At 44.1% G+C, this 25,199-nt stretch overlaps 3 protein-coding genes across 7 annotated transcripts; all 3 read left to right on the top strand.

Moving 5' to 3' along the window:
* The first annotated feature begins 1,699 nt into the window (after nucleotides 1–1,699).
* On the top strand, nucleotides 1,700–13,495 carry gpx9 (glutathione peroxidase 9). 2 transcript variants are annotated; one of them, XM_037278405.1, is made up of 7 exons: nucleotides 1,700–1,782; nucleotides 5,713–5,786; nucleotides 12,408–12,503; nucleotides 12,677–12,770; nucleotides 12,854–12,984; nucleotides 13,059–13,189; nucleotides 13,263–13,495. In XM_037278405.1, exons 4-7 carry the CDS (start codon nucleotides 12,698–12,700, stop codon nucleotides 13,318–13,320), a joined length of 393 nt encoding a protein of 130 aa, XP_037134300.1. In that variant the 5' UTR covers nucleotides 1,700–1,782; nucleotides 5,713–5,786; nucleotides 12,408–12,503; nucleotides 12,677–12,697; the 3' UTR covers nucleotides 13,321–13,495. The 2 variants fall into 2 exon arrangements, with proteins under 2 accessions (XP_037134300.1, XP_037134301.1); XM_037278406.1 differs by lacking the exons at nucleotides 1,700–1,782; nucleotides 5,713–5,786 and having other exon boundaries at nucleotides 12,282–12,503.
* Nucleotides 13,496–13,753: 258 nt separating this feature from the next.
* Nucleotides 13,754–15,109, top strand: ndufb8 (NADH:ubiquinone oxidoreductase subunit B8). The gene is made up of 5 exons (XM_037277585.1): nucleotides 13,754–13,892; nucleotides 14,118–14,244; nucleotides 14,427–14,526; nucleotides 14,627–14,782; nucleotides 14,957–15,109. The coding sequence occupies exons 1-5, from the start codon at nucleotides 13,802–13,804 to the stop codon at nucleotides 15,047–15,049; spliced, it is 567 nt and encodes a 188-aa protein (XP_037133480.1). The 5' UTR covers nucleotides 13,754–13,801; the 3' UTR covers nucleotides 15,050–15,109.
* A 142-nt stretch (nucleotides 15,110–15,251) lies between these two features.
* sec31b (SEC31 homolog B, COPII coat complex component) lies at nucleotides 15,252–23,979 on the top strand. 4 transcript variants are annotated; one of them, XM_037277582.1, is made up of 27 exons: nucleotides 15,252–15,387; nucleotides 16,091–16,187; nucleotides 16,278–16,401; nucleotides 16,483–16,678; nucleotides 16,772–16,867; nucleotides 16,953–17,093; nucleotides 17,172–17,314; nucleotides 17,383–17,482; nucleotides 17,550–17,711; nucleotides 17,820–17,972; nucleotides 18,047–18,277; nucleotides 18,375–18,449; nucleotides 18,800–18,892; nucleotides 19,012–19,123; nucleotides 19,198–19,376; nucleotides 19,462–19,588; nucleotides 19,662–19,807; nucleotides 20,182–20,355; nucleotides 20,438–20,566; nucleotides 20,696–20,876; nucleotides 20,947–21,339; nucleotides 21,447–21,485; nucleotides 21,835–21,888; nucleotides 22,017–22,144; nucleotides 22,216–22,335; nucleotides 22,613–22,684; nucleotides 23,160–23,979. In XM_037277582.1, the coding sequence occupies exons 2-27, from the start codon at nucleotides 16,109–16,111 to the stop codon at nucleotides 23,337–23,339; spliced, it is 3,627 nt and encodes a 1,208-aa protein (XP_037133477.1). In that variant the 5' UTR covers nucleotides 15,252–15,387; nucleotides 16,091–16,108; the 3' UTR covers nucleotides 23,340–23,979. The 4 variants fall into 4 exon arrangements, with proteins under 4 accessions (XP_037133477.1, XP_037133476.1, XP_037133479.1 ...); XM_037277581.1 differs by having other exon boundaries at nucleotides 21,835–21,893; nucleotides 22,019–22,144; XM_037277584.1 differs by lacking the exon at nucleotides 21,447–21,485.
* Nucleotides 23,980–25,199: the final 1,220 nt, after the last annotated feature.

Raw genomic sequence — 25,199 nt, 5'->3', positions numbered from 1 at the left:
GAGCGAGCTCGGTATTGCGACGTGATGAATGATAAATAAAATTTTATTGGAACAGCGGTGGAAAAAAAGATTATGCGATTTGGGCCAGAGACTGCAAATTGCGATTATCTTGCCTCATGCCCCAAAACAAATTAGAGCCAATACTTCTCTTGGCGCCTCCGGAGTGTGCAATGAGAAAGACAGAGTGGGAGAAAAGATAGAAAGACGAGGAAGAAAACACAAATGATGGCTCGCTAGCGGGGGTGAAGTGCACTCCGGCTCATCTTATGCATCCGAGGGGGGGGGGGGGGCAAGGGAAACGCAGCAATCAAGCACGGGGCCTTAAAAAAATGCAGGAGGGGAAAATTAGAAGACCTTCCCCTTCTTGAAAAGGCCAGAAGAGAAAAGCCCGTCTTTTATGGGTCGTGAACAATATCTTGCATTCTTTCTGAGAACTGCAAGACAAGGCGCTTTGGCGTACTCGCCCCCTCCCTTCCCGGGCATCCTCACACATATGTTGCAGCACATAGGTGTACACACACAAAAAGGCACGTTACACATGAAAGGATGTGGGCTGTCTGTGAGAGTCTGTGTCTTTTTATCAGGTGAGGGCCAAGCAGGGAGGGGGCGGTGTAAGATTTATCTGCTGCTGTCGGAAAACTTTGACCCCAAAGTTGTAAATCTGTCAAAGGAGTCTAGCCAGCTCAACAGGAAACACGGAGAGGAAAGGGGGAGGGTGGAGGGGGAGGGCACTGGGGGGCAAAAGGCACACCCACGGGCTCAAGCGTTTCAAAAGGGCCACCTTTCAGAGTGTCCCTCCCGCCATGTTTACAATCCTGAAAGTGATCTCACACAGCTGGCAAAAAACACCCCGTTGCCTCCAGGCACCCCCCCCTCGCCCACCTTCGGATTCAGCACAGATTCATTTCCATTGAGTCAAGTACAGGACAGAGAACGAGGATAGTAAACAACTCAACTGCGATCACACCCACAACGGCGCAAACGCCCCTTTCTGTCTACAAAAATACCAAAAGATGCATGTTTAGTAACAAGACAATTTCACCGTCAAGGCGTTGAATGGAAACACCCCACTCGGCCCCTCCCACTGTGGAAATCCAAAAGTACAGTTCCAAACAATTGCACGGGGGAGCTCATTTTACTTGGGCGGAGTTGCGACACGGGTGGCGTGTTATGACAGGCTGACGGGACCCGGCATCTTTCTGTGCCAGCTGTGCGGGCCAATGTTACACATTCGTTGAGGGAATAACAACATTTATGAGTGTGTCCTGGGAAACCTCGGCACCATGGCAAAGAGTGGCATGCGGCCTGGGAATAGTTCAGTTAACCATCTGGCGGCAAGCTCCACTTTACAATAGTGAGTCTGTGGGCAGTCACCGATTTGCAGATTTCCCTCCAAATCTCAAAATCGTTTACTGAGATCATCCCAGAGCGATTGCTCAACATTAACCTTCACATTGCATCACCTCCATCCCCTCCCCGAGAACAAAACGACAATGAAAATCTATCGTGTCACCGAGTTCAACGGAGGATATAAAGTGTGGCGGCCCGGTGGGATTGCACATAAACGAAGCTGTGAAGTCCAACAAACAATGGCCCGCTGTTTGCTCTGCCTTAATTTGGATTGACATGGCTGCCTGCTGACAAACAAGGGGGGGGGGGGGGGGGGGGGAGTCCAAGGCGGCAGCTATTTCTGCATGTGCGTGCGTGCACAGTACAGTTAGTGTGTAAATGACAAATAGAGAAGCCAAACCGGGTCAGAGCTCAGCTAGACAGACATTGAATGTAAGCGCACACACACACACACACTTCTCACATGACTGTGCACGAGGGATTTTCATGCTTTCACTGACTGAAAGAGAGAAAGAGAGGTGTGAAGCCTCAGTCACGCGATGCCACTCTGTCTGGCCTGGTTTGCTGCGTGTGTGTGTGTGTGTGTTTGTGTGTAAGTAAGGGTGGTGCAAATTCAGCAATACGACACATGCACACAGGAAACCATCATTTTGACACCACCTTTTTTATTCTTGAAAAAAAATTAAAAAGTAGCAAGAATTTACGCAACCAAAAAAAAAAAAAAAAAAAAGGGGGTTTATTATGATTGAAGTTTGCTGCCCAAATCAAATCGAAATACGACATTTAGCAAAAAAAAAAACGCCACGACTAGATCTTCCTCCAGACTTTTCGGCAGCAGACTTGGAGCATGTAAGCGTGTACACAGGCACATGTGTTGGCATGGCGGGAGCGACGGAGCTACAGAGGGCATTAGAGGCCACGTTTGGGGAACTTGTTATGGTAACAGAAAATGTGTGCTTTCATACGAGGGGAAGTGAAAGCTGAAGGCTGCAGCTGTTGGCTTCTCTGCGGTTTCTGCATGCGTTAGTGTGTGTGTGTGTGTGTGTGTCACCCACAAGAGAAAGGAAGTGAAGAGCAGAAATTGCTCATGTGCCACAATTATTGGGATCTGGGTATGACACTTCTGGTTTTTTTTTTCTTTGGGTGAGCACATTGGACGGCCACCAGAACGAAGACATCATGTACGCATGAGTCATCTGCGCTCTGAAATTTTTAGTACTTCATAAGGTCATAATGACTGCTACTTACAAGCAAGCCCCCCCTCCGAGAAAAAAAAAAAGACCCCATTGTTTTTTTTAATACGATACTGTGCCCCTCATTTATAGGAGCGAACGCGATTGTAGACAGAGAAAGAAAACACGCTTGCATTCACACGGAAAAAAAAAAAAAAAAAGCAGACACACAACGCAGACTAGTTGAGCGAGGTGGAGGTTGACGTTGGCTTGAACCCAAATACCCCCGCATTTTACAACCCCTCCCCCCACACAGACTCCCACTCTTAAGCCCCGAGCTCCACTATGAAATCAACAACGGGGCTTGCAGGAAATGAGAGATCTCCACAGGAGATAGTGAAGGAGGAGACGGCTCGGAAAAAAAAATATAGCCCAACTTTTCACTATTTGGCATGCAAATGCAAAACTGTTTATAATGTGCTTGATGTGCGTCTGGCCTTCTTCTTGTTTTTTCTGGCCGCCGAAGTCAAAGTGGGCGAGCGAGCGAGCTTTTCCAAAATCTCTAAGAAGAGGTGGGTGACTCAAGTCACATGACTGGACTTACATTGTTATATGTAAAGCGCTTTATTGCAGCTATTGCAGGCCTACTCCCGCTTTTACTCTCCCGCCTCAACGACGTGAATTCCGGGTATGGGAGATATGATTATAATCTTTCCCGTAACTCTCACACGCAGTGGTTCCGTGTTGTAATTTTCATGTACGCGCCAGTGTTTGCAGCCGCAGATAAGCAAGCACCCACGCACTTGGGAGGGGGGGGGGGAGGCTTGGGGGCTCGCTTAATGGCTTTTTAAATTTCCACCGAGTGAGTGACTTACAACTTTGGAGGAGAACAGCTGTTCCTGATTTGGGGAACAAAGAAAGGGGGGGGAAGGCAGCGATCTGAAACTGGACTGGCCTCTACTTTAATGGCCTAAAATCCGCCTGTGTGTGTGTGTGTGTGTGTGTGTTTGTGGTCATCTTTCATGCGCTGACTCTGCTGTGTAATCTCTCCTGTGTGTGTGTTTGTGCACGTGTACATGTTGGAGGGCAACAGGATACAAGTCCACAGCCATAGATTACCGTCACAGAGCGAGCGAGAGCAGAATTACGGCCAAGTGACACTGAAGGTCAACTCATTTGGGGCTGAAAAGAGAGAGAGAGGAAACAAGGGAGAAGGCGAGATTCTAAGCAGGGGAGGGAGGGGGGGGCGTAAAAGGGAGATGAGGAGAGATTAAGGCCATCCGAGCATTGAAAAATCTAACATCAGCCAGGTGGAAAAAGTCCAAGTTGTTTTGATCCAAGTCGAGCGAGGCTACGGGGCGGCAAGTTGAAACGGCGTCTCGCCGGCTTTTTGGAGTCGAACCTTTTATGGCCCGGTTCCATCTCCTGAAATACTGCGGCGTGACCCCACCCAGCTCACGCTCACTCGCTCATTTTAGGATTTTTCAGAGGCTTACAGTCATTTCCGGGAGAGTAACCTTAACTATTTACTTGCTCAGACCGTGACTCTCTCCTCATTGCGGTCACTTTATCCAGGGGGGGTCCTTGGTTTACGACAGCGTGCCGTTTCTATGGCGACAATGTTTTTATATCTAAGTCATAATTAAGTGTATGAAAAACATTTGAAATGACTCCGACTCTGACCAGTCAACCTCCTACTAATTGTACATTCTCTAATTAAACTGCATGCATTTAATACAGAGCAGAAGTGTGCATCGTCAATAACAGCCGATTCGATCCATTTATATTAATGAGCTTCAGATAATTTGCTGAAATTTATTGCCTACTCTTAAATATATACCTAATGTGTAATTAAGTGCTTGGTCAAAAAAGCACGCTCCAAAAACGGAGACCCACAAGTGAACAAGCTGTCCCTAATTAAATGCACGTTGGTTTGAAACATGTCCATGAAAGTCACACACACACACCCCACGCTCGGTTTCCTGCCGCTTGCTTTTCCTCCGAGGCCCCCTTGTAAAACATAGTAGGTCATGTCCATTTTTTGTACATTTTCCACTTTGTGTAGTTGAAATCACTCGAACGTGTTTGAGATGCTTCAAACCCAGTGAGTGATGACGCTCCCTTTTCGAGACACCCGCCTCTCGCTCGACCCTGACATGCATGTGGCACACACTCATCCTGGTAGTACTCAAAGAAAACGAGAGAGTACATTATGTAAAAAAAAAAAAAATCACTCGTATGTCAAGGCAGCACTTTGTGACCTTACAAAGGTCACGGGCTGTCCCTTCAACGTCAATGCGGTTCCTCGTCTGTGTCACGCATGTCCTCTTTCAAGTATGCACCACTTTGTCAAGATGAAGTCTGTCAATGTCACGCCGGTGATGCTGAAGTGTCCTTTGCAAATACCTTAACCCCGTCGTCCGCCTCCTCCTCTCGCTTCATCTTGCTCGTCCCACATGTCAAATCGTATTTTTTTCAAACAGCTCCTTTAAAAGGGCAGAAGCTCGGTGAATTGATGCGGGTCGCTCACACGGGGGGGGCAAGGACGAGAACACTTGAGCGAGCATCGGGGGAGGGGAGAATAGGTGAACAAAGACGATGCGAAAAAAAATTCTAAAAAAAAGTAGAGGACTCTCAAGCTGATGTCTCTTATTATTTGGAGTTTGCAGTCAAGCTGTGCAAGGACAACCCCTGTTGGTGGATAATGTGCACTGTTCCAAAATGGCAACTGGATTATATTTTTGAATTCCTTGAAATATTCTGCTTGGCTTTTCTGCCATCTAATTGGTTAATGGAGGGAAGAAGGGCTTGGTGTCAAAAGGGAAATCCCATGCGCCTCTCAGGCTTGCTCCATGCCCACTGGACTGGAACAAGGCCAAAATACAGTAGAGGCAGCCTCACATGCCATCCACCCACGCGTCCACTGGACTGGAGAAGATCCAAGATGGATGCCTCCGGCGGGTGGCAGTGCTGTGAAATGCACACTATTAGACATGGAAGTGGCCAGACAAGGTCATAGCGCGTTTAAATCGAGCACTTTACATAAACCCCCTGCGTCAACAAAATGCTCTGACTGGTGACGCCAGATTCCACAAGTGGCGCCGCCAGCGTGTTGGCTTTTAGCAAAAGTAAAAACACAGGAGTTGTTTTTTTAAGATGCTGCCTTTTTCTTTTTTTTCTTTTTTTCAAGCGCACTGATCCACAATGCTCGCAAGACGTCCCCCGAGGAGAGAGAAAAACACACAAGATGGATGCAAGGAGGAGGTAGGGAGAAAATATAGACAGGGTGTTCCGTCTTAATATAGATTTGTCTGCATGAAAGGTCAAAATTGGAAGCACGCTCCAGCCATGACACAAAATAACTTCAATGCACTTAAGCACAAACAGTGGATTTAAAATGTGCACAATTTCTGATATATTTGTGGTCTAAATGTGTGGTGAGAATATTTTTCATGCCCTCTGTGTGGTGCAATAACAAGATGTCTTCTTGCACAGGAAAATCTACAACAGGCTGCAAAATATTGAAAGTAAACTTTCAGTAAAGCTTGTTAAAAAGAGACGGCAATAGGAGGCGAAGTGTTGCACCATCACTCAGCTTTGACCAGACACTTGCCGCCAGCTTCAAAACTTCTCCTTGTCTGGTGTGAATGTATAAAATACAGAAAGAAGAGAGAGAGAGAGAAGGATGGTGTTTAATAATCTCCTCATCTGACCATCAGTGAAGGCGCAGAGGTTAAAGATGAACCGGGGACAGCCTCCAAAATGTCAAAAGCCTGAATGCCGAGAGGAAGAAGTGGGGAAGTGAAGAAGAAGATGTCTCGAGAGGCCGGGTGGATGAAGATATTAAAAAAAAAAAAAAAGAAATCTTGCATAACAGGACGTTGCATAATGCGTCCCACTTCTTACAACGTCACTCTCGGATGCACGTTAGTACCCCACGCGAGACGGCGAAATGGGGGTTTGGAAGGGAGGGTGGGCTGAGGGGAATATGGAGTCTTCTGTCTCCGAGCAGAAGATGTGGAGTGACGGAAGTAGACAGCCAATAGGGTGAGGGCGCCGTGCAACACAAGGGTGTGTGTGTGTGTGTGTGTGTGTGTGTGTGTGTGTGTGTGTGTGTGTGACGGTGGGTGGGCAAGTGTGGTCCGTACTGGTATTTCTGCCTTGTCACATCGTGTTAGTGGCCAGCCGTGCACTCTGCACACAAACACACACACACACACACACACTGTAGATACCACAGGAGGACATCCAAAGCAAGTACGCACCAACTTCCCTCCCATCCATCCACTCATTTATCCATCAATATGGCAGCCCATAATAATCCTCATGCACAAGTATTTTGCCCCAGTTGGGAGTAATGTCAAATTCTTTATGCGTCATTAAAGAATAAAATAAAATTACATTTTGTGGCTCTTTAATTCTATTTTATTCTTATTTTTTGCATTATTTTATTTTTAATTTATTTAATTTTTAAATTTCCCTTTGAGGGATTTTAAATTCTTATAAAACATTCACCAATTACACTATAAGTACACAATATTCTAAGTTGGGATACTGAAAATCAAAATTAAGCCTTAAAAAATGCTGAATATTTACATAGCATTGAAAAAAAAGGAATGCGGCTGTTTGCAAAGAAACGAACACGGCGTAAACAGGAATATTTTATGGAAATTCATTTTCCACCTGCTGTATACAACTTTTTTTTATGTATATATTGCATGCATTACCCCACGCATGACAAATGGATTGCAGATAAATGAGAAAGACCGGTGAAATATGGAAATTTGCAAAGGTGGGTAATCACCACAAATTCATCAGTTGGCAGACAAGGAAATCATTTTTTTAAAACCGCATACATAAAATCACTCAATTGTATGCAAATTGAGTTCAATTATTTAAACATCTTATAATTAAAGGTAGTTTTTCAAAGTCCCGCAAGCAGCCTGATTAGTTTGGCGCCAAAGAATGAGGCGGCAAAAGTCAGACACACCTTCTTCATTATAATACTGCAGAATTTGTTCGAGTGGGCAGAAAGGTTTAATGTCAGCTTGGGGAGGCAGGTAGGCAGCCTCTTAATGTCTCATTCGAGTTGGAATAAAAAAAAAGAGAGCGAGAGACACTTCCAGAAGGATTTCATCACTTCCATCTCCCGCTGCATGTCGTTTTGAAAGTAGGCGACGACACATGACCTACATTTTTGAGGCGGGCTCCGGCGGCAAGGCCCTGCGCGCAATACAACAAAAATCAAATAAAATAAAAACACACCACCAAAGTGTCATCATAGGGGAAAGAGGTTTTTTTTGATGAGTGGGGGAAAAAGGTAGAGGAGCAGACGAGACAAGGAGGAAGTTTTTGACGCTAATCCTCCTTCTCCTGTTTATATAACGCACATCTCCTATTCTATTCCGTGCACTTCATAGCTTTGCTAATCTGCATATATGATTCATCCAGGGAACAGCAGGAAGTGTGTGTGCTCATGCAAGTGTCTGTCTGTGTGTGTTTACTTGTGGGAAGAACGTTTGAAGAGTCCTAAGCTTCTTTGCAGCGTATTTAGACGACTTTGGATGCGTGACTGTTCAAATCTCCTGTAAAGATAGTACCGTTTGCAAATAAAATAGTCAATTGTGAAAGACGGACGCCAATGGCGGAATGACACAAGCACTGGTATGCAAGGAAATGAAAATATCAGAGGTAATAATTGACATTCAAGAACAGGCACATTTGATTTTTGTAGAAATCGCTCAAAATTGGAAAGTTTGGAAAGGAGAATTTGTTTTGAGGCCATATTACATTAGCAGGCATATGCTCACATAGCCACTAGGTGGTGCTCAAGTATGAACGACCGAAAAGTTTGATAAAACAAATGAATGAAATGTTACATTTATTAATTAAATACGAAATATGAAAATTCTTTTTTTTCTACTTCTTAGTCATAAAACCTGTCCCGAATTTAATGAACACTTAGGCCTACTATGCTACTATTCTAGTTGGGGAAAAGGGTTGGAAAAGTCTTGCTATCGCTGCACACTGACTTGATTGCTGACTTCACACAAGATTTCACTTTTTTGTTTAACTATTCCCCTTTCCTTCCTGGAACGATTGGAAAAAGATAAATCAAAACCCAATTTGTCCATCCTTCCATGATAATTCATTCCACTGTGTGTTCAAGTTGGAGCCATATCATACATAAGCCGATGTTCTTGGCGCCACGCTTTGATCAAAACAGGAAATCTCTTGTTATGAGAAGAAGCCCTTTAAACACAGATGTTGCACTGACGCGCACACTAAGCATAACAATTTACTTAATGGACGCGTAAAATGCAGAGCCAAGACGAGCAGCCAAGAAGCATTGTTTGGTGATTGTCTTCGTCCCTTCTGCTCTTCCTACACGCACACACAAAAAGAGGTTTAGTGGGGCCTAGCCCGAAGGCCTCATGCAATATTTTTCTTGAGAAATTGAGGGAGACAGCAAGAGAGGCAGTGGCAATATGTCACTGTAAATGCTGCCATCACAAAGCACACCCTGTGGTGAGAGAAGAGAGGTGGGGAAGGGGTGCGGGCTGGAGGTGTGATGTGCGGTGACGTCGTTCACTTAAGAGGTGACATTAGGGCGGAGAGAGGGGGAGGTATTTCGGGTCCTGTACTCTAGTTTCACAGTCCAAAAAGATTCATGACAGGCTTTAAAGGCTAAATTCTCCATCTATTCTCCACTTTGGTTTATTCTGCTTGGTGCCATGTAAGGGAAAATATAAATAGCGCTCACTTTCTTCAGAGCCACGCTGCGGGGCAAAATGCCACATACACGTAAGGTACTGGACTGCGTAACCGGGGGAAATAATGACTGAAATGATGTTTTGCATTGTACTGTCGCCCCCTTGTGGGTAAAGTCTGAAACACATGCTTAAACCATCAAATACATATAAATAATATAACTAGTGTAACTATAATTATGACTATAACAAGATAAATATAATAATATATATATATAATATATATAGATATAAATATAAGTATGCGTAACCATGTGAAATGATGAATGATGATAACTAGGGGTGTAACGATTCATCGATACACATCGATTAATCAATATAATGCTCTACGATTTGTTGGCATCGATGCTAAACGTAAACATCGATCTATATCGCCCGTTTTTGACCTCGGACATTAGACACGACTTTATTTTGAAATCCAGTTCATTGTTGCTTGCTTCCTCTTTCCGGGAGCAGTGCGCGGCGTGTTGTGTTGTGAGCAGAGCAGGCACGTGAAAGGGGAGCCGACAACTACGCGGCTCCTGGGCTGGTGCTATGGCTAGTGTCCAAGAAGACGAGGAAATTCGCTCCCCTTTGGGCTTCAAGTCATTCGTTTGGAAGCACTTTGTAATTTCCTAAATAAAAAGCCTAGTTAGAAACCCTAATCTTAGAAACCCTAAAAGTAGTTTGAAACCCTCGTTGGAAACCCTAACCTTAGCTTTAAAACCTAGTTTGTAACCCTAAGCTTGGTTTAAAACCCTAGTCGGAAACCCTACCCCTTGTTTGAAACTTTAATTAGCGATGGCAAAACTCCTTGGAAACCCTGGTCGGAAACCCTAACCCTAGTTTTGAAAGCCTAGTTAGAAACCCTGATCTTAGAAACCATAAAAGTAGTTTGAAACCCTCGTTGGAAACCCTAACCCTAGCATTAAAACCAAGTTTGTAACCCTAACCTTTGTTTAAAACCCTAGTCGGAAACCCTAACCCTAGTTTGAAACCCTAAATAGCAATGGCAAAACTCCTTGGAAACCCTGGTCGGAAACCCTAACCCTCGTTTTGAAAGCCTAGTTAGAAACCCTAATCTTAGAAACCCTAAAAGTAGTTTGAAACCCTCGTTGGAAACCCTAACCCTAGCTTTAAAACCTAGTTTGAAACCCTAACCTTGGTTTAAAACCCTAGTCGGAAACCCTGAGCCTAGTTTGAAACCCTAATTAGCGATGGCAAAACTCCTTGGAAACCCTAGTCGGAAACCCTAACTCTAGTTTTAAAAGCCTAGTTAGTAACCCTAACCCTAACTCTAACTCTAACTCTAACTCTAACTCTAACTCTAACTCTAACCCTAACTCTAACTCTAACTCTAACTCTAACTCTAACTCTAACTCTAACTCTAACTCTAACCCTAACCCTAACTCTAACTCTAACCCTAACCCTAGTTTTGAAAGCCTAGTTAGAAACCCTAACCCCAACCCTAATCCTAACCCTAACCCTAACTTTGGAAACCCTAGTCGAAAACCCTAACCGTAGTTTTGAAAGCCTAGTTAGAAACCCCAATCTTAGAAACCCTAAAAGTAGTTTGAAACCCTCGTTGGAAACCCTAACCCTAGCTTTAAAACCTAGTTTGAAACCCTAACCTTGGTTTAAAACCCTAGTCGGAAACCCTGAGCCTAGTTTGAAACCCTAATTAGCGATGGCAAAACTCCTTGGAAACCCTAGTCGGAAACCCTAACCCTAGTTTTGAAAGCCTAGTTAGAAACCCTAACCCTAACTCTAGTTTTAAAAGCCTAGTTAGTAACCCTAACCCTAACTCTAACTCTAACTCTAACTCTAACTCTAACTCTAACTCTAACCCTAACTCTAACTCTAACTCTAACCCTAACCCTAACTCTAACTCTAGGGCCTAACCCTAGTTTTGAAAGCCTAGTTAGAAACCCTAACCCTAACCCTAACTCTAGTTTTGAAAGCCTAGTTAGTAACTCTAACCCTAACCCTAACCCTAACTCTAACTCTAACCCTAACCCTAACCCTAACTCTAACTCTAACCCTAACCCTAACCCTAACCCTAACCCTAACCCTAACCCTAACTCTAAGTCTAACCCTAACCCTAACCCTAACCCTAACCCTAACCCTAGTTTTGAAAGCCTAGTTAGAAACCCTAACCCCAACCCTAATCCTAACCCTAATTTTGGAAACCCTAGTCGAAAACCCTAACCCTAGTTTTGAAAGCCTAGTTAGAAACCCTAATCTTAGAAACCCTAAAAGTAGTTTGAAAGCCTCGTTGGAAACCATAAGCCTAGCTTTAAAACCTAGTTTGTAACCCTAACCTTGGTTTAAAACCCTAGTCGGAAACCCTAACCCTAGTTTGAAACCCTAATTAGCAATGGCAAAACTCCTTGGAAACCCTGGTCGGAAACCCTAACCCTAGTTTTGAAAGCCTAGTTAGAAACCCTATTCTTAGAAACCCTAAAAGTAGTTTGAAACTAGGGGTGTAACGATTCATCGATACACATCGATTAAATCGATTAATGTATTTGAGTAAATACATCACTCAAATAATTTGAGTGATGTATTTAAGCATTTGTTTCAGACTTTCACCACAAGGGGGCGACAGTACAATGCAAAACATCATTTCAGTCATTATTTCACCCGGTCACGCAGTCCAGTGCCTTACGTGTACGTGGCATTTTGCCCCGCAGCATGGCTCTGAAGAAAGTGAGAGCTAAGAACGACGTGTGCAGAACAAGCGTACTAGTTTACGGTACTCCATATAGATTATACTGATATTTATATTTATAGACCCCCTATAATCTGGCCCTAAATGCACTTGTCAATGTTTTGTGAGTATAGTAGATTTAAATTCTCCAATGTAGTCTACATTTATTTTGATATGGTTTGCACCCCATGCAGATGTTATTGTCCTATTCCTGAACAAATGACCAATGTCCTGCTTGCTCACCTCTTCCCACAAGAACAAAACATTCAGTCACGCCGAACATTTGCTGACCCATGTGTTTGTTTCAGTGAATGGAGTCGCTTAGTAGAACTGCTCACTCCCGGGCCGGTGTGTGCTAGCAAAAACATTTGCATGAACTCAAATAGGAACATGGCGAATAAATCGATCTACGATTTTTCTGCCGAGACTCTTGACGGAGTGACTGTGCCGCTGGACGATTTCCGGGGTAAGGTGCTTCTCGTTGTCAACGTGGCCACCTTCTGAGGGTCAACTATAGAGGAGGTAATTATATTGCATCAATCTTCCAGACTCCGTTTGATAGATTTTTGTTGTCCATCGTCTGTGTTCAGCTAATCTTCCAAAGTGCTTCAGAATCAGTAGCACTGGCTGATGTAACATAATACACAATGTTAGCAATGGAAAGTCGATTTTTCTATCCTCTGATTGGTTTTTAGTACCATCGACTTAATGCACTCATGGACATGTTTGGTGACCTCAACTTCACCGTGCTGGCCTTCTCCTGCAACCAGTTCGGCCTTCAATCGCCTGGTAGGTCCACTCATTCTATTGGGACCATGTCAGTCCTCCTCACTAGCATGTCTCTCTTGTATTTGTGCTTTTTGTCTTTTTAGAGGTGAATCATGAAACATTAAACCTCCTTAAGTATGTGAGACCTGGAGGGGGATTTGTGCCAAAGTTTCCCATATTTGGCAAGGTGGAGGTGAATGGAGTCAATGAGGAGCCGCTGTTCTCCTACCTTAAGGTATTACGAATGAGTCAATCCATTGAGATATTTATTGTAAAATGGCAGCTTTTATCATCTACCTCATCTCACAGGAATCATTGCCCTTTGTGAATCCTGTCATTGGGGACATAAAGAAGTTCTACTGGTCACCAATCACGGTCAATGATATCCGATGGAATTTTGAGAAGTTTCTAATCACTGCTGACGGCAAGCCCTTCAACAGGTAAAGTTGCTTCAAGTTGTTTCGAGATAATGCACACAATTTTCACAAGAGTGCTTAATTCACTTTGCCACAGATATGAACTTCATTGTCCCATTGACAAAGTTGAGATGGACATCGCCGAGCTTCTCTAACCGACTCTTGTCAGTCTATCAGCGGTGGCAGCGTGACGATCCCTCGGTAAATGCACATTTGTGCCCCTGAGTTGGATCTGATGATGAGTAGGAACAGGTCTCGGACCGAGAGTGCATTCACTTTGGGAACAAATTCCTCTCCACCACCAATAAAAGACTATTAAATATGAATGAATCAATGCTCTGCTTTCTTTTATGACACTCAGAAAATAATTATTATTCTTTGATTATAATATAAAAATAATAATAATTGTATTATTATATTTATTATAATAAACACGCAATTGTTCGAATTAGTGTCATAATTGTCGTAGTATTGTAGTAAAACAATCGACTTTAACTAGCATTAATAATACATATTTACAATACTGTACTGCATAGCGTTATAACGGACTATTAGTTTTGGCTCTGATGGAGACCCGTACTTTGGCCTCGCGCATGCGCATTTTCTTCCCCGTCCGTCTACAAGGCAACAGTAAACATGGCCGTCGTTGGTTTTCGGCGATGGGCCCAAGCTCTTTCAAAGGGGGGAGGGTCCGGAATTTCAGCTCTTCTTTCTGGATCGAGAGCAGGTAAGAATAGCTGTTGCATTTAATCATGTGAATTTGATTATTATAATCAAATAAACGCGTTTTGTCCACTGTTTGGGAACCTAAATCGACATAACCTTGACATGCTAACGTCAGTTTGAGCTAAGCAGTTAGCGACGTCTGAGGTGAAGAATTACAATAGTTATTGCGTTCAGCGTATTTTGAATCATGTTAATGTTTTTTTTTTTTTTTTTTTTTTTTCTTCAGCATCTGGTGCTTCAAAGGCCGATCTACCCGGCGCGTACCCTAAGACTGCAGAGGAGCGAGCTGCTGCAGCAAAGAAGTACAACTTGAGGGTTGAGGACTATGAGCCGTATCCAGACAAAGGAGAGGGGTACGCCTTGATTATTGCAATATTAGTTTAATTTGGTTGAATGTAACTTTTATTGATGGGATTTTACAGTATACTCCACTGTATTGTGGGAAAGTAGGCCTACTGTCACCAGTGCAGTTTTCAATGCCATTTTGTTATACGTTTTCTCATCATGATCTCTTAAATTTGTTTGATTCTTGCAGCTATGGTGATTACCCTAAACTTCCTGACCGATCTCAGCATGAGAGGGACCCCTGGTATCAATGGGACCACCAAGACCTGAGGAGGAACTGGGGAGAGCCGGTAAAAAGCACAAGATGATGAACAACTTTTTGTTCTTCCACATGGAAGTTGTGTGTTACAGTCAATCAGGCTTTTTTTTTCTTTCTATATCTATTTCTAGCTACATTGGGATTTTGACATGTACATCAGGAATCGTGTGGATACATCTCCCACTCCTTTGTCCTGGAACAGCATGTGTAAACAGCTGTTTGGTTTCATCGGCTTCATGTTGTTCATGTTTTACGTCGGGGAGAAATTTCCTTGTTACCAGCCTGTTGTAAGTACAAACCACAGCCCTTAAATGTTTACTTTATCATGTGCCAATAGACCCTTCTACTGTGTTGTCACTGTTAAAATTGTTGTCTTGTTTTATGAAAAGTTTAATGATGTATTGTAATTAGTGGTATTTTTAAGTGTTTATTTAATTATACAGTGATTTTCTCCATTCCAGGCACCCAAACAGTATCCCTACAACAACTTGTACTTGGAGAACGGTGGAGATCCTGAAAACCAGCCTGAGGAAGTCAAGAATTATGAAATATAAATGCTATTGTCCTCCATGTGTATATACATTTGTCAAGAATAAAAACTTCTACCTAGTACACATTTTTTCCTGTCGTTAGTTTAGCATTTTGCTTGTCGTACCAGTAATATTAATATGGTAATGTAATTTGTGTCAAGTGCAAAATGACTTCAGATTCAGAAGTGTAAATGTGGTTTTGAACAGGTTTGCGTATGGGCAACCTATTGCTCCATGTCGGCCGCCGTAGCCGAGCGACAACTCGTCAACACTCGGGTCAGACTCCGGCTGCTAAACGATTAGCTCGGCTACAGCTAACGTCAGCTCTGCTTGTGGGCTGTCCGGCTGGCGTACAAACTGTTGTAAGTGACAGTTACATGAATTATTAATGTATTTCGTTTGGCGAGTTTAACATTTTAGGCACGCGTCGCTTATTTTTCTATGTGAAACGGAGCAACAAGGGTGTTGGCTTCTTAGCTGTGCTGTCATTAGCCGCATAGTGATAGTCGGCTCAGGTTTAACGTGGAATTATGAATGCGGCGACGGCGCTAGCTCGTAGCGAAATGTCCACGACTATGTATAATTTCTTGAACAATTAGTTTTTAAATGCGTTACTTCTTAGCTACCAATTATTAGCTACTACTCATGTGTGAAGCTAATGCTAATCACTAGCCTGCATTGACTTCGACTTTACTCAAGCGAAGGTATTATTCGCCACGGTCTGAGGCGGCCTTATGAAACATTTTCTTATTAATTGCAAATATGCGCTCACAAACTTTTTGCTTGCTTGTCATTTTTGCCGCTATTTAAATGACTCGCCAGTTTGCCCACATTTTTTAAGGAATTATCCTTTCGCTAGCAGTCGTAGGTGTGACTGAGTCCGTTTTATTGTGCAACAAAATGTGTTGAGACAAATGCTCAGTTATTGTCTAATGTCATTTCATAACCACTCACGATACTCTAGTTTTTTTGTCTGAACACAGTGGCCATTCAAAGACCCACTGTAGTAGGCAATGCTATTTATCTCAAATGTACCTCATTACAAATAAGGTCATATATTTTAAGTGTTCAAGGTAGAGGAAGATGCGGCTGAAAGAGATTCAGAGGACTGCCCAGCAGGCGTGGAGTCCGGCCGGACACCATCCCATCTGCTTGGCGTTAGGTACTTGAACACAGTCTTTAAGAATAAGTGACTGCATTCTGTCTGTGGATGTTTTGGTCAACTGAGCATACTGCGGTTTCTTTTCAATAGGGACGTCGGCGCAGCAACTCGACGCCTCGTTCAACACCACGGCGGCCTTGGAGATATTTGAACAGGATTTTGCTGACCCATCTCTAGACATGAAGCTGAGAGGGTCACTGTGCACAACAAACAGGTAAATTGTAATAATGGTCATGGAGGAATGTGCCTCAAATGTTGCCCAAGCATGTTTTATCTACTGTACCAATTTCTACAGGTTGCACAGTCTGGTGTGGGTCAATTTTGGGATGGGTGAGGATGCCACTGGAGGGAGGCTGGTAGCAGGCACCGAGAATGGCACATTAACAGTTTATAACCCGGAGGCCATCTTAAACTCCGGTGCTGAGGCCGTGGTCGGACAGTGCGATAAGCACACAGGACCCGTGCGAGCACTTGACTTCAACCCTTTCCAGGTTTGTTTTCCCGCTGAATACAGCAATGCATGTTTTTGAAAAGGTCTTTGTGCATTACCATATGGAAATAATGTTGCCCGTGTTATCCCTCAGAGCAACCTCCTTGCATCTGGAGCGAATGATTCCGAGATATATATTTGGGATCTCAACAACTTCAGCAGTCCAATGACACCGGGTACAAAAGCGCAGGTGAAAATGTTATTACGAGCATTTGAAAAAGTTGAAACTACTTACTGGAGTTACTGTAACCTGTGACTTCCTTTTCACTTTCCAGCCTGCAGAGGATATCAGTGTGGTGTCATGGAACCGGCAAGTGCAGCATATCCTGGCTTCGGCCAACCCCAGCGGCAAAGCTGTCGTGTGGGACCTGAGAAAGAACGAGCCCATCATCAAGATCAGCGACCACAGCAACCGGGTTTGTTGGCCCCTTGGATTCGAAAGCTCTGCGCAGCTCAGCAGTCGCTTTGAAAATGTCTGGTGTCTCCGACTCCAGATGCATTGTTCCGGGATGGTGTGGCACCCCGAGGTGGCCACTCAGTTGGTGCTGGCCTCCGAGGACGACCGCTTACCCGTCATCCAGATGTGGGACCTCCGTTTTGCCACTTCTCCTTTTAAAGTGCTTGAGAATCACACACGGTGAGGTTAAAATTGATCGTAAATCATCTTTTTCCAAAAGACTAATTGTTTCCATGTTTTCCTCAAAGTGGGATTTTGTCCGTCTCCTGGAGCCAGGCGGACCCTGAGCTCCTCCTGAGCAGCGCTAAGGACAACCGCATCCTCTGCTGGAATCCAAACACTGCAGAAGTATGGGAACAGAAAATTTACTGCCTTGTTAATTAAGTGAGGTTAGTTAATGTTTTTTTTTTTTTAGGTCATCTACGAGCTTCCTACGACCAACCAGTGGTGTTTCGACGTCCAGTGGTGTCCCAGGAATCCCGCCCTGCTTTCGGCAGCCTCCTTTGATGGGAGAATTACCGTTTATTCTGTGATGGGCGGAAGCTTGAAGGCTCAGCACCAAAGTACCGCTGATAAGGTAGAAGGCTCTATCATACAAAGTGTGCCATGGTGTACTTCCGCAAACGTTTTAAATTGCAAAGAAGAAAAGCTCATTTCATATTTTTTGACACTTTATTTTTTTCAGATTTCGTCCTCATTTGATACAATGGATCCCTTCGGTACAGGGCAGGTGCTCCCTCCCCTGCAGGTTCCTCAGCCGACAGTGCAGGACACCATAGTTTCACCTTTGAAGAAGCCGCCCAAGTGGGTGCGCAGGCCAGCGGGGGCCTCTTTTGCCGTAAGTGGAAAAGCTCCTGGAGTGCAAAGCTGCGTGTCGCCGTTGCTCCCGATTCAACGTTTGTTCTGTCGCAGTTTGGCGGCAAGCTGATCACGTTTGAGAACCCCAAGATGGCGCCCGTGCAGACTCCCCAGCCCGTCCCCAGGCAGGTGTTTATCAGCCAGGTCACCACGGAAACGGAGTTCCTGCAGCGCTCCAGGGAGCTGCAGGTGGCACTGCAGTCTGGTTCTTTTAACAATTACTGCCAGGCCAAAATCCACAGCGCCAAATCCGAGGCCGAGCAGGACATATGGAAGTTCCTTCTGGTAGGGCGCACTTTATCCATCTATGTGGAGACCCTACATCACTGTTCAGTTACTGTTTGAACCTAATTTCAATTTTTTGGGGGACGGGGGTTAACAGGTGAATTTTGAAGATGAAGCGCGTATCAAATTCCTGCGACTTTTGGGTTTCAATAAAGATGACCTGGAGCAAAAGGTAGCCAACCTTACTGCGCGATCTGGAAAGTATTCACAGAGCTTTTTTTGTCAAGACTTGAATTCGAAATTGAAGAAAAAAAAACCTACACAAAACAACCACAATGATGGGATAAAAAAACGCAATGTATACAACTGAAAGAATTTAATTTTGACCTTTATGGAAAAAACTAAAGAAAACATTTTCCTTCTGGGGTGTATCATCTACTTTGGAATCAGGCTGTTACATAAAACTAAAGGGCTGTGGATACTTTATGGATCCATTACAATCTATAATTGAATGTAAAACTGAGAAGCGTTGAATCCCACAATGTCATTAAGAAGCATGCACACTACTTTAATATCCAACAGATTTCTAAATGCTTGGGAAAGAATTTTCAACCCAATGGACACGCCGTGGATGCTGAGGACCTGGCTAAAAAAATGCTGCAGCTCTCCACTGAGGTCTGTAACTCACTCACTAGAACCTCCAAAAATTCAGAATAATTCTTTGGACTTGAACTACAAAGTTCTGGTTCTAAAGCTCTCTTGTAATGTTTTCACTCTTCCTGTTTTGTTCTCAGCGGTCCAAAGAAGCAGAAGGCGATGTCAGGACGTCAGGCTCCGTTTCACCTGCCGACTTTTTCAGCCAGGGTCGGCACGAAATCTCCAACTTTCAGATTCCTGTTTCATGCGGTGCGCTCAAGCAGATCTGGTGATGGCAGCAGACGAGCGGCGTGTGGCTGACGAGCAACATTCCTTTTCATCAGATACGGACGGTTTGATAAGCCAGGCGCTGCTGGTAGGCAACTTTGAGGGGGCGGTGGATTTGTGTCTGAGCGACGGCCGCTACGCCGAAGCCATCCTGCTTTCCATCAGTGGTGGAGAGGAGCTGCTCAAGAAAACCCAGCACAAATACCTGAGCAAGCAGAAAAACAGCATCTCCATGGTGAGACATAAAATACATCCTGTTGTAAGAGTTCTATGATGTCAAATATGAGCATTGTTTGAATGGGTGTGCTGTTTCTCTGTAGCTCATATCGTCAGTGGTGACACAGAACTGGAGAGACATCGTGCAAAGCTGTGAGCTGGACAACTGGAAGGAAGCGCTTGCCGCTCTTCTGACCTACGCTCACCCCGAAGAATTCGCCCAGCTGTGCGGTAAGGTGGCGCGGCCTTGGCAAAAATGGCGCCTGGGCTTGAGACATTACGTAATTTTCGGTGGCCGGGCTAGATACCCTGGGAGGCCGCTTGGAGCGTGGGGGGACGGAGAAACGCTGCCTGCAGGCGTGCTTGTGTTACATCTGCTCCGGAAACATCGAGAGGCTTGTGGAGTGTTGGGCCTTGCACAGGGATTGCTCATCTCCTCTTGGCCTGGAGGTAAAAAAAAAAGTTGGAAATGTTTATTATATAACATTTATTTTTACTTCATTCATTTAATAAACTCTTATTTTTTAATGTAGCTGTACACACATCTCTAGTTATGTACAATTGAATATTCCAATTCTCATTAACATGTTTTTTTTAGTCCATGCATAAATTATTTTAGGAATTTATTTGTTGTTTGATTCTAAATAAAAAACACTTTTATTACTGTCCTGATAATTGTTTGAAAATGAATCAAATTACAAGATAAACATTTTTACGCACCTTCTGTTTTAGCTACCTTAGATTCACTTCAGATTTTTTAATTGTTTTGGTTGAATCCTTTAACTCTGAGTGCGTTGTGTTTTGTCCTTCTTTTTTTTTTTCAGGATCTGGTGGAAAAAGTCATGATGCTGCGCAAGTCCATCGAGCGCCTCCGCAACAGCGAGGTGGCGGTGCAGAGCCCCGTCCTGGCTGAGAAACTGACATGCTACGCCGGCATCCTCGCTGCAGAGGGCAGCCTGGCCACTGCCATGTCCTACCTGCCCGACAATTCCGATCAAGTAAGGTTTGGTCCTCATTTCCGCACCAAGTCAAATTTGATTTGGGTTCTGATTTATGTATGTGCGTGTCTTGCCTCCCCAGCCTGGAATTTGCATGTTGAGAAACAGACTGTTCCATGCTCAGGGAGAGGTTACCAGTCCACAGCAACCTCCAAGCACAGCCAAGACTATTGCTGCATCTCGCACTTTTACACAGAAAGCACAAGTCATGGTAGGGATTTGCTCCATTTCTGTATTGCACTTTATCATTTGCGTCCTTGCTACGTGCAGTCTGCCTCTTAAAGGCAGGTGCATGGACTCTGATGCTAAAATCAATACGTTATTGTTCTCTTAAACTAAGGATCAGTACCAAGCGCCTACTACTGCTCATCCCCAGCAGCATCAGCAGCCTCCCATGCCGACATCAGTGCTATTCCAGCCTCAAGTTGCTCCAAGTAGCTCCGGCCCTGGCCTGCCCCCCTCTTCTCATGTGCTGCCGTCCTCAACCATGAGGCCCTCGTACCCACAGCAGCCAGCACCAGGTATGGGCAGACGGTGATTCATCTGTCACATTTACAGTTTGTTATAATTGAATTCATTTGTGTCTTCTAGGTTTTCTTCCACATCAGCCATTCCAGCCGTCCCCCATGGGCGGACCCACAGCCTTCTCCCCTCCAGGCCCCTCCATGCCAGCAGCTAACTTGTCAGGGCCTCCGCTGCTGCAGCCGTCGTCGGCCCCCGGGGGCCTTCCGGCCATGCCCAGCCCCGGTGTACTGATGACGAGCTTCATGCCTTCTACCTCCATGCCGGCGGGCCCCATGCCATCTAGCTCCCAGCCTGGAGCCCCCGTCCCCATGTACCCCGGGGGGCTCCACAGCCAGGGGCCCATGCCCCCCATGACAAACGCTCCCTATGCCCCTCTTGGAACAGGTTACCCACAAGGGGGCCCCGGCGCTCCTGCAGCAAAGCCCTTTGCGGCTTCAGCTGTGGCTCCTCCTTCTGCAGGTTGGTGCCCCGTCGCTCACCTCAGCTTCAATCTTTCTCACCTCAGCCCATGTACGTATCATTAGAGATAGCTATGTTACACTCAGCTGTCCTCATGTGACTTGCAGGATTCTTTCCATGGCTGAATATCGAGTCTGACCCTCAAGGTGACAGTGTTAGCAATGCGTCTGGGATAATAGTTTAAGTGAAGCCAGAAAAATAGAAACAAATCTGACAATTCGCTATCATGTACTAATTTTTCTTGACTTTGGCATTGAAAGCTCTATTTTTCTGGACAAATATCGTATGTTTGCCGCCGCTTGCTTTTGCTGCTGGAAATTCAAAATAATAGACATTCTAAAAGTATCTGCTTGATTGCTGTTGGATGATTATTAAGCAGGCGCACCAATGGTTCTCGCCAGCTTATTTGTTTCTTTTTTGCTTGTGAAGATTTTTTTTCCCCCCCCCATTTAACAGGATGTTCTCAACATACAATTTTTATTGTCTTTGTTTTAGCATCTCAAGAAGGCTGGAATGATCCACCGGCAGTACGAGGTGGACCCAGAAAAAAGAAGGTCAACTTGAAATGGCTAAAAAGCCTAATTTTTCTCAGAAATCTTACAGAATTTTACACCACTATCACACAAATAAAAAAATCCAGATATACCTTGCCATTTTAATAGTAGCGTGTTTGAAACAGGTCCCGGACAACTACACTCCACCCGCCCCCATCACCGCCCCTGTGATGGGTTTCCCAGTGGAGGCCCCTCAGCCACACAACAACGCCCAGGTGCCCCCCGGAGCTCCCCAGGAGCCCAACATGCAGGTCAGTGTTGGTGTCCTGCAGCATACCGCAAGCAATCATACAAATTCCACCTGACCCTGTGTTTGCTACAGCTCCTCCAGCAGTTCCCAGCAGAGCGAGTGGAGCAGAAGGAGATCCCCGCTGAGCACATGGTCCTCAAATCCACCTTTGACAATCTGGTGCAGCGCTGCCAGCTTGCAGCAGGAGACCCAGTAAGTCTGCCCAATTATTCACCTGAAGGAATTTATAATGTAGAGTGATACCTTCGCTTTGGCGTATGCCAGCCACGACTAAATAAGCCGAACCCATAAGACCGGACCGTTTCTCTGTTAAAAATCTGATATTGTTTGTTGTGATACAGATTTTGTCGTTTCAGTTTATCCCACCAAAGAAAATCGATTTTATACTTAAGTAAATGGTGTTGTTTGGAATGAGGTAAACTTGTAAGTCAAGTTGTCATTGCATTTATTAAATTCCTCTCTTTCACAGCAAACAAAAAGGAAGCTCGATGACGCAGCCAAGCGTTTGGGATGCCTGTACGACAAGCTGAGGGAGCAGTCGGTAAGGAAAGGATAAATTGCATAAAGTCGTTTTGCCTACTTCCATAAATTATCTTGAAGAATCGGCTTCACTTTGGCTGAATAATCCAGAACCATTGTTAAAAATGTTGCCAATCATGAAGGCTTAATTAGCGCCTACATTGAATTATATTTCCTGGCAGCATATGGTGCCATCAAGATTTACTAGAAATCCAAAGTCAACATTTAAAAGTTAGGTGCTACCGCACATTTCAAAATAATGAATGTCAAAGCGTATTTAATTTTATGATTACAATCATTGAAATTGGGGCGGGGGGTTGCTTAATCTTGAACCAACGGGATCCTTTTGACGCTGTCGGATCTTTCGCGACTTGATCTCCAATCCCCCAAGCTTCATCTTTCTCGTCACCGCTATCAACGTCATCTTCTTGCGCTCTTAACGTGTGACCCCCCCCCCCCCCCCCCCTCCTTGTTGTGCGTCGGCGACCTCTTCTCAGCTCTCGCCCAACATCCTGAACGGCCTGCATGAGATCAGCCGCTGCGTGGCCGGCCAGCACTACCAGCGCGGCCTGGAGGTCCACACGCTCGTGGTGAGCAGCAGCAACTTCAGCGAGATCTCCGCTTTCATGCCCGTCCTCAAAGTCGTCATGACCATCGCCAACAAGCTAGGCGTCTGAGCAAACAAACCAATATCGTATTTATTTCCGTTTCTTACGTGAGCGGATCTCATCGAGGGATGGGTCAGATGAATGTATCCCGAAAGACGCGGCGGCATAAACGCAAAGCTCCATGTACAAAAAGCGAAACATTTGTGTGCTTAAATGCGTTTTTTTTTTTTTTTTGTAGTTGCCAGATGATTTTATAGTGACTCAAAAAGGCAGGCCTAGCAGGACTGAAATAAAAACGATGCGAGCACATCAGTAACGATGCGCGGATCCGGTCATGGATTGTGCCATTATCTCTTTCACCCCGTTCAGTCCGTTATTTAGCAGTGTATAAATCACAAGCGTATTCATTTCATTCGACGTTCCTGCTTTAATCCCCACCCGGGTGTGTCTTCTCTCTCTCGCTCCCTTTTTTTTTTTTGTAACGCATTCCTACAGTAAATGGCCTAGTTGGAAAGCAATGTGTATTCTGGTGGGATTGTTTGCCGTATTGTGGAAGCAGAAGGCAGTAAAGTGCCTCCCTGTGTGATTGAGTGCTCATTTTTTTGTCGCACAAATGTTTATACAATACAATCCATTGCGCTTATTTAACGCGGGTAAGACTTTTTTTTTTCCCCCCTTTTCAAATAAAATGTACCTTCTTCAATTTCAAGGGTCGTCGCTCTTCAATCATGCAGCAAACAAGTTTTTAGTTCAGAATGTTTATCATTCAAAAAGTTTAATTTTTGCATAGAGGTACCTCGATGTGAGACTGCAATAGGAAAATTTAAATTACTTTGTGGAGACAACTCTAATTAGAATTCTAGAAACTACCATTAAATTTGAAATATTTAAATATTGCTTCTTAATTTTTAAATGCTTTCTCCCAAATACCATTATTAGAACAATTACTTAACTTTGAGTATAAATAAAAATATGTAAATGTAATATGTCACTAAATAGCACTATACCCATTTTATTTTTTTAAAATACTTTTAGAACGTGACATTTTTGTGATTTTGTAATTTATTTAAACTAAAAACTAAGCTATAAAAACACTTTTTTGTTTAAAGTAATTTTTGCCAAGTCAAATTAAAATGCATTGTTTACAAAGTTCAAAATGTAAAAAAAAATCTGACCAGTTTTTATCAGAAATAGAATCATTTTTAAATTATTTGTAGGTGTGTCATCACTGTAGTAAAAATGTGGCAATTAAATTTCTGTTTGCATTAGTCTAATCCAGTCACTTAAAATTGCAGTGATATTTGTAGTTGTTTAATGTTAGACCAATTTTAAATGATGCATGAGTACAATTGTAGTTTGCACTTGAAAGATATCAGCCACACCATTTTTTTTTTTTCTTCTTCTCCCAAATACTTTCCCATTTCACACCTCGCTTGAAGGTGCTTCAATGCACCACCTGCGGGATGACACAGTGTGCCGACTTCGAGGTCCTATTACGTAACCAACATTGTGCACTTAGGGTACGTTGAGACAAAAGTGCTCTGCTGCCATTGGTGAGAGGCTGATCATATGTCAGGAACTCAATTCCTCATTGGCCACTTGCAGTCAGACTGTGAACGATGGCACGTGTGTTCATTTTGGAACACTGAACTGTAGTAACCTCCAGTCATAAAGGCGTGGAGGTGGGTTAATATCCCCAAACATCACGCCACAGGGAGCAGCAGCCTGAGTCATGCTTTTCCTCTCAGACTGCAAACACTCAACTATGAACCCAGAAAGGGGTCATCATATTAAAATCTCAAATGCAAAACCAGAGCAGGGAAATTACTGTTGATTAGTTAGAAAGGAAAAATGCAAAAAACACTACACACTCTAGACTGAGCTGTTGCATTATCAATTATTTTTAGCATTGTTTCCAAAAAAGTAGTG

The sequence above is a fragment of the Syngnathus acus genome, chromosome 19 (genome assembly GCF_901709675.1).
Source record: "Syngnathus acus chromosome 19, fSynAcu1.2, whole genome shotgun sequence".
NCBI lineage: Eukaryota > Metazoa > Chordata > Actinopteri > Syngnathiformes > Syngnathidae > Syngnathus > Syngnathus acus.
This window is presented reverse-complemented; position numbering and strand designations above follow the sequence as displayed.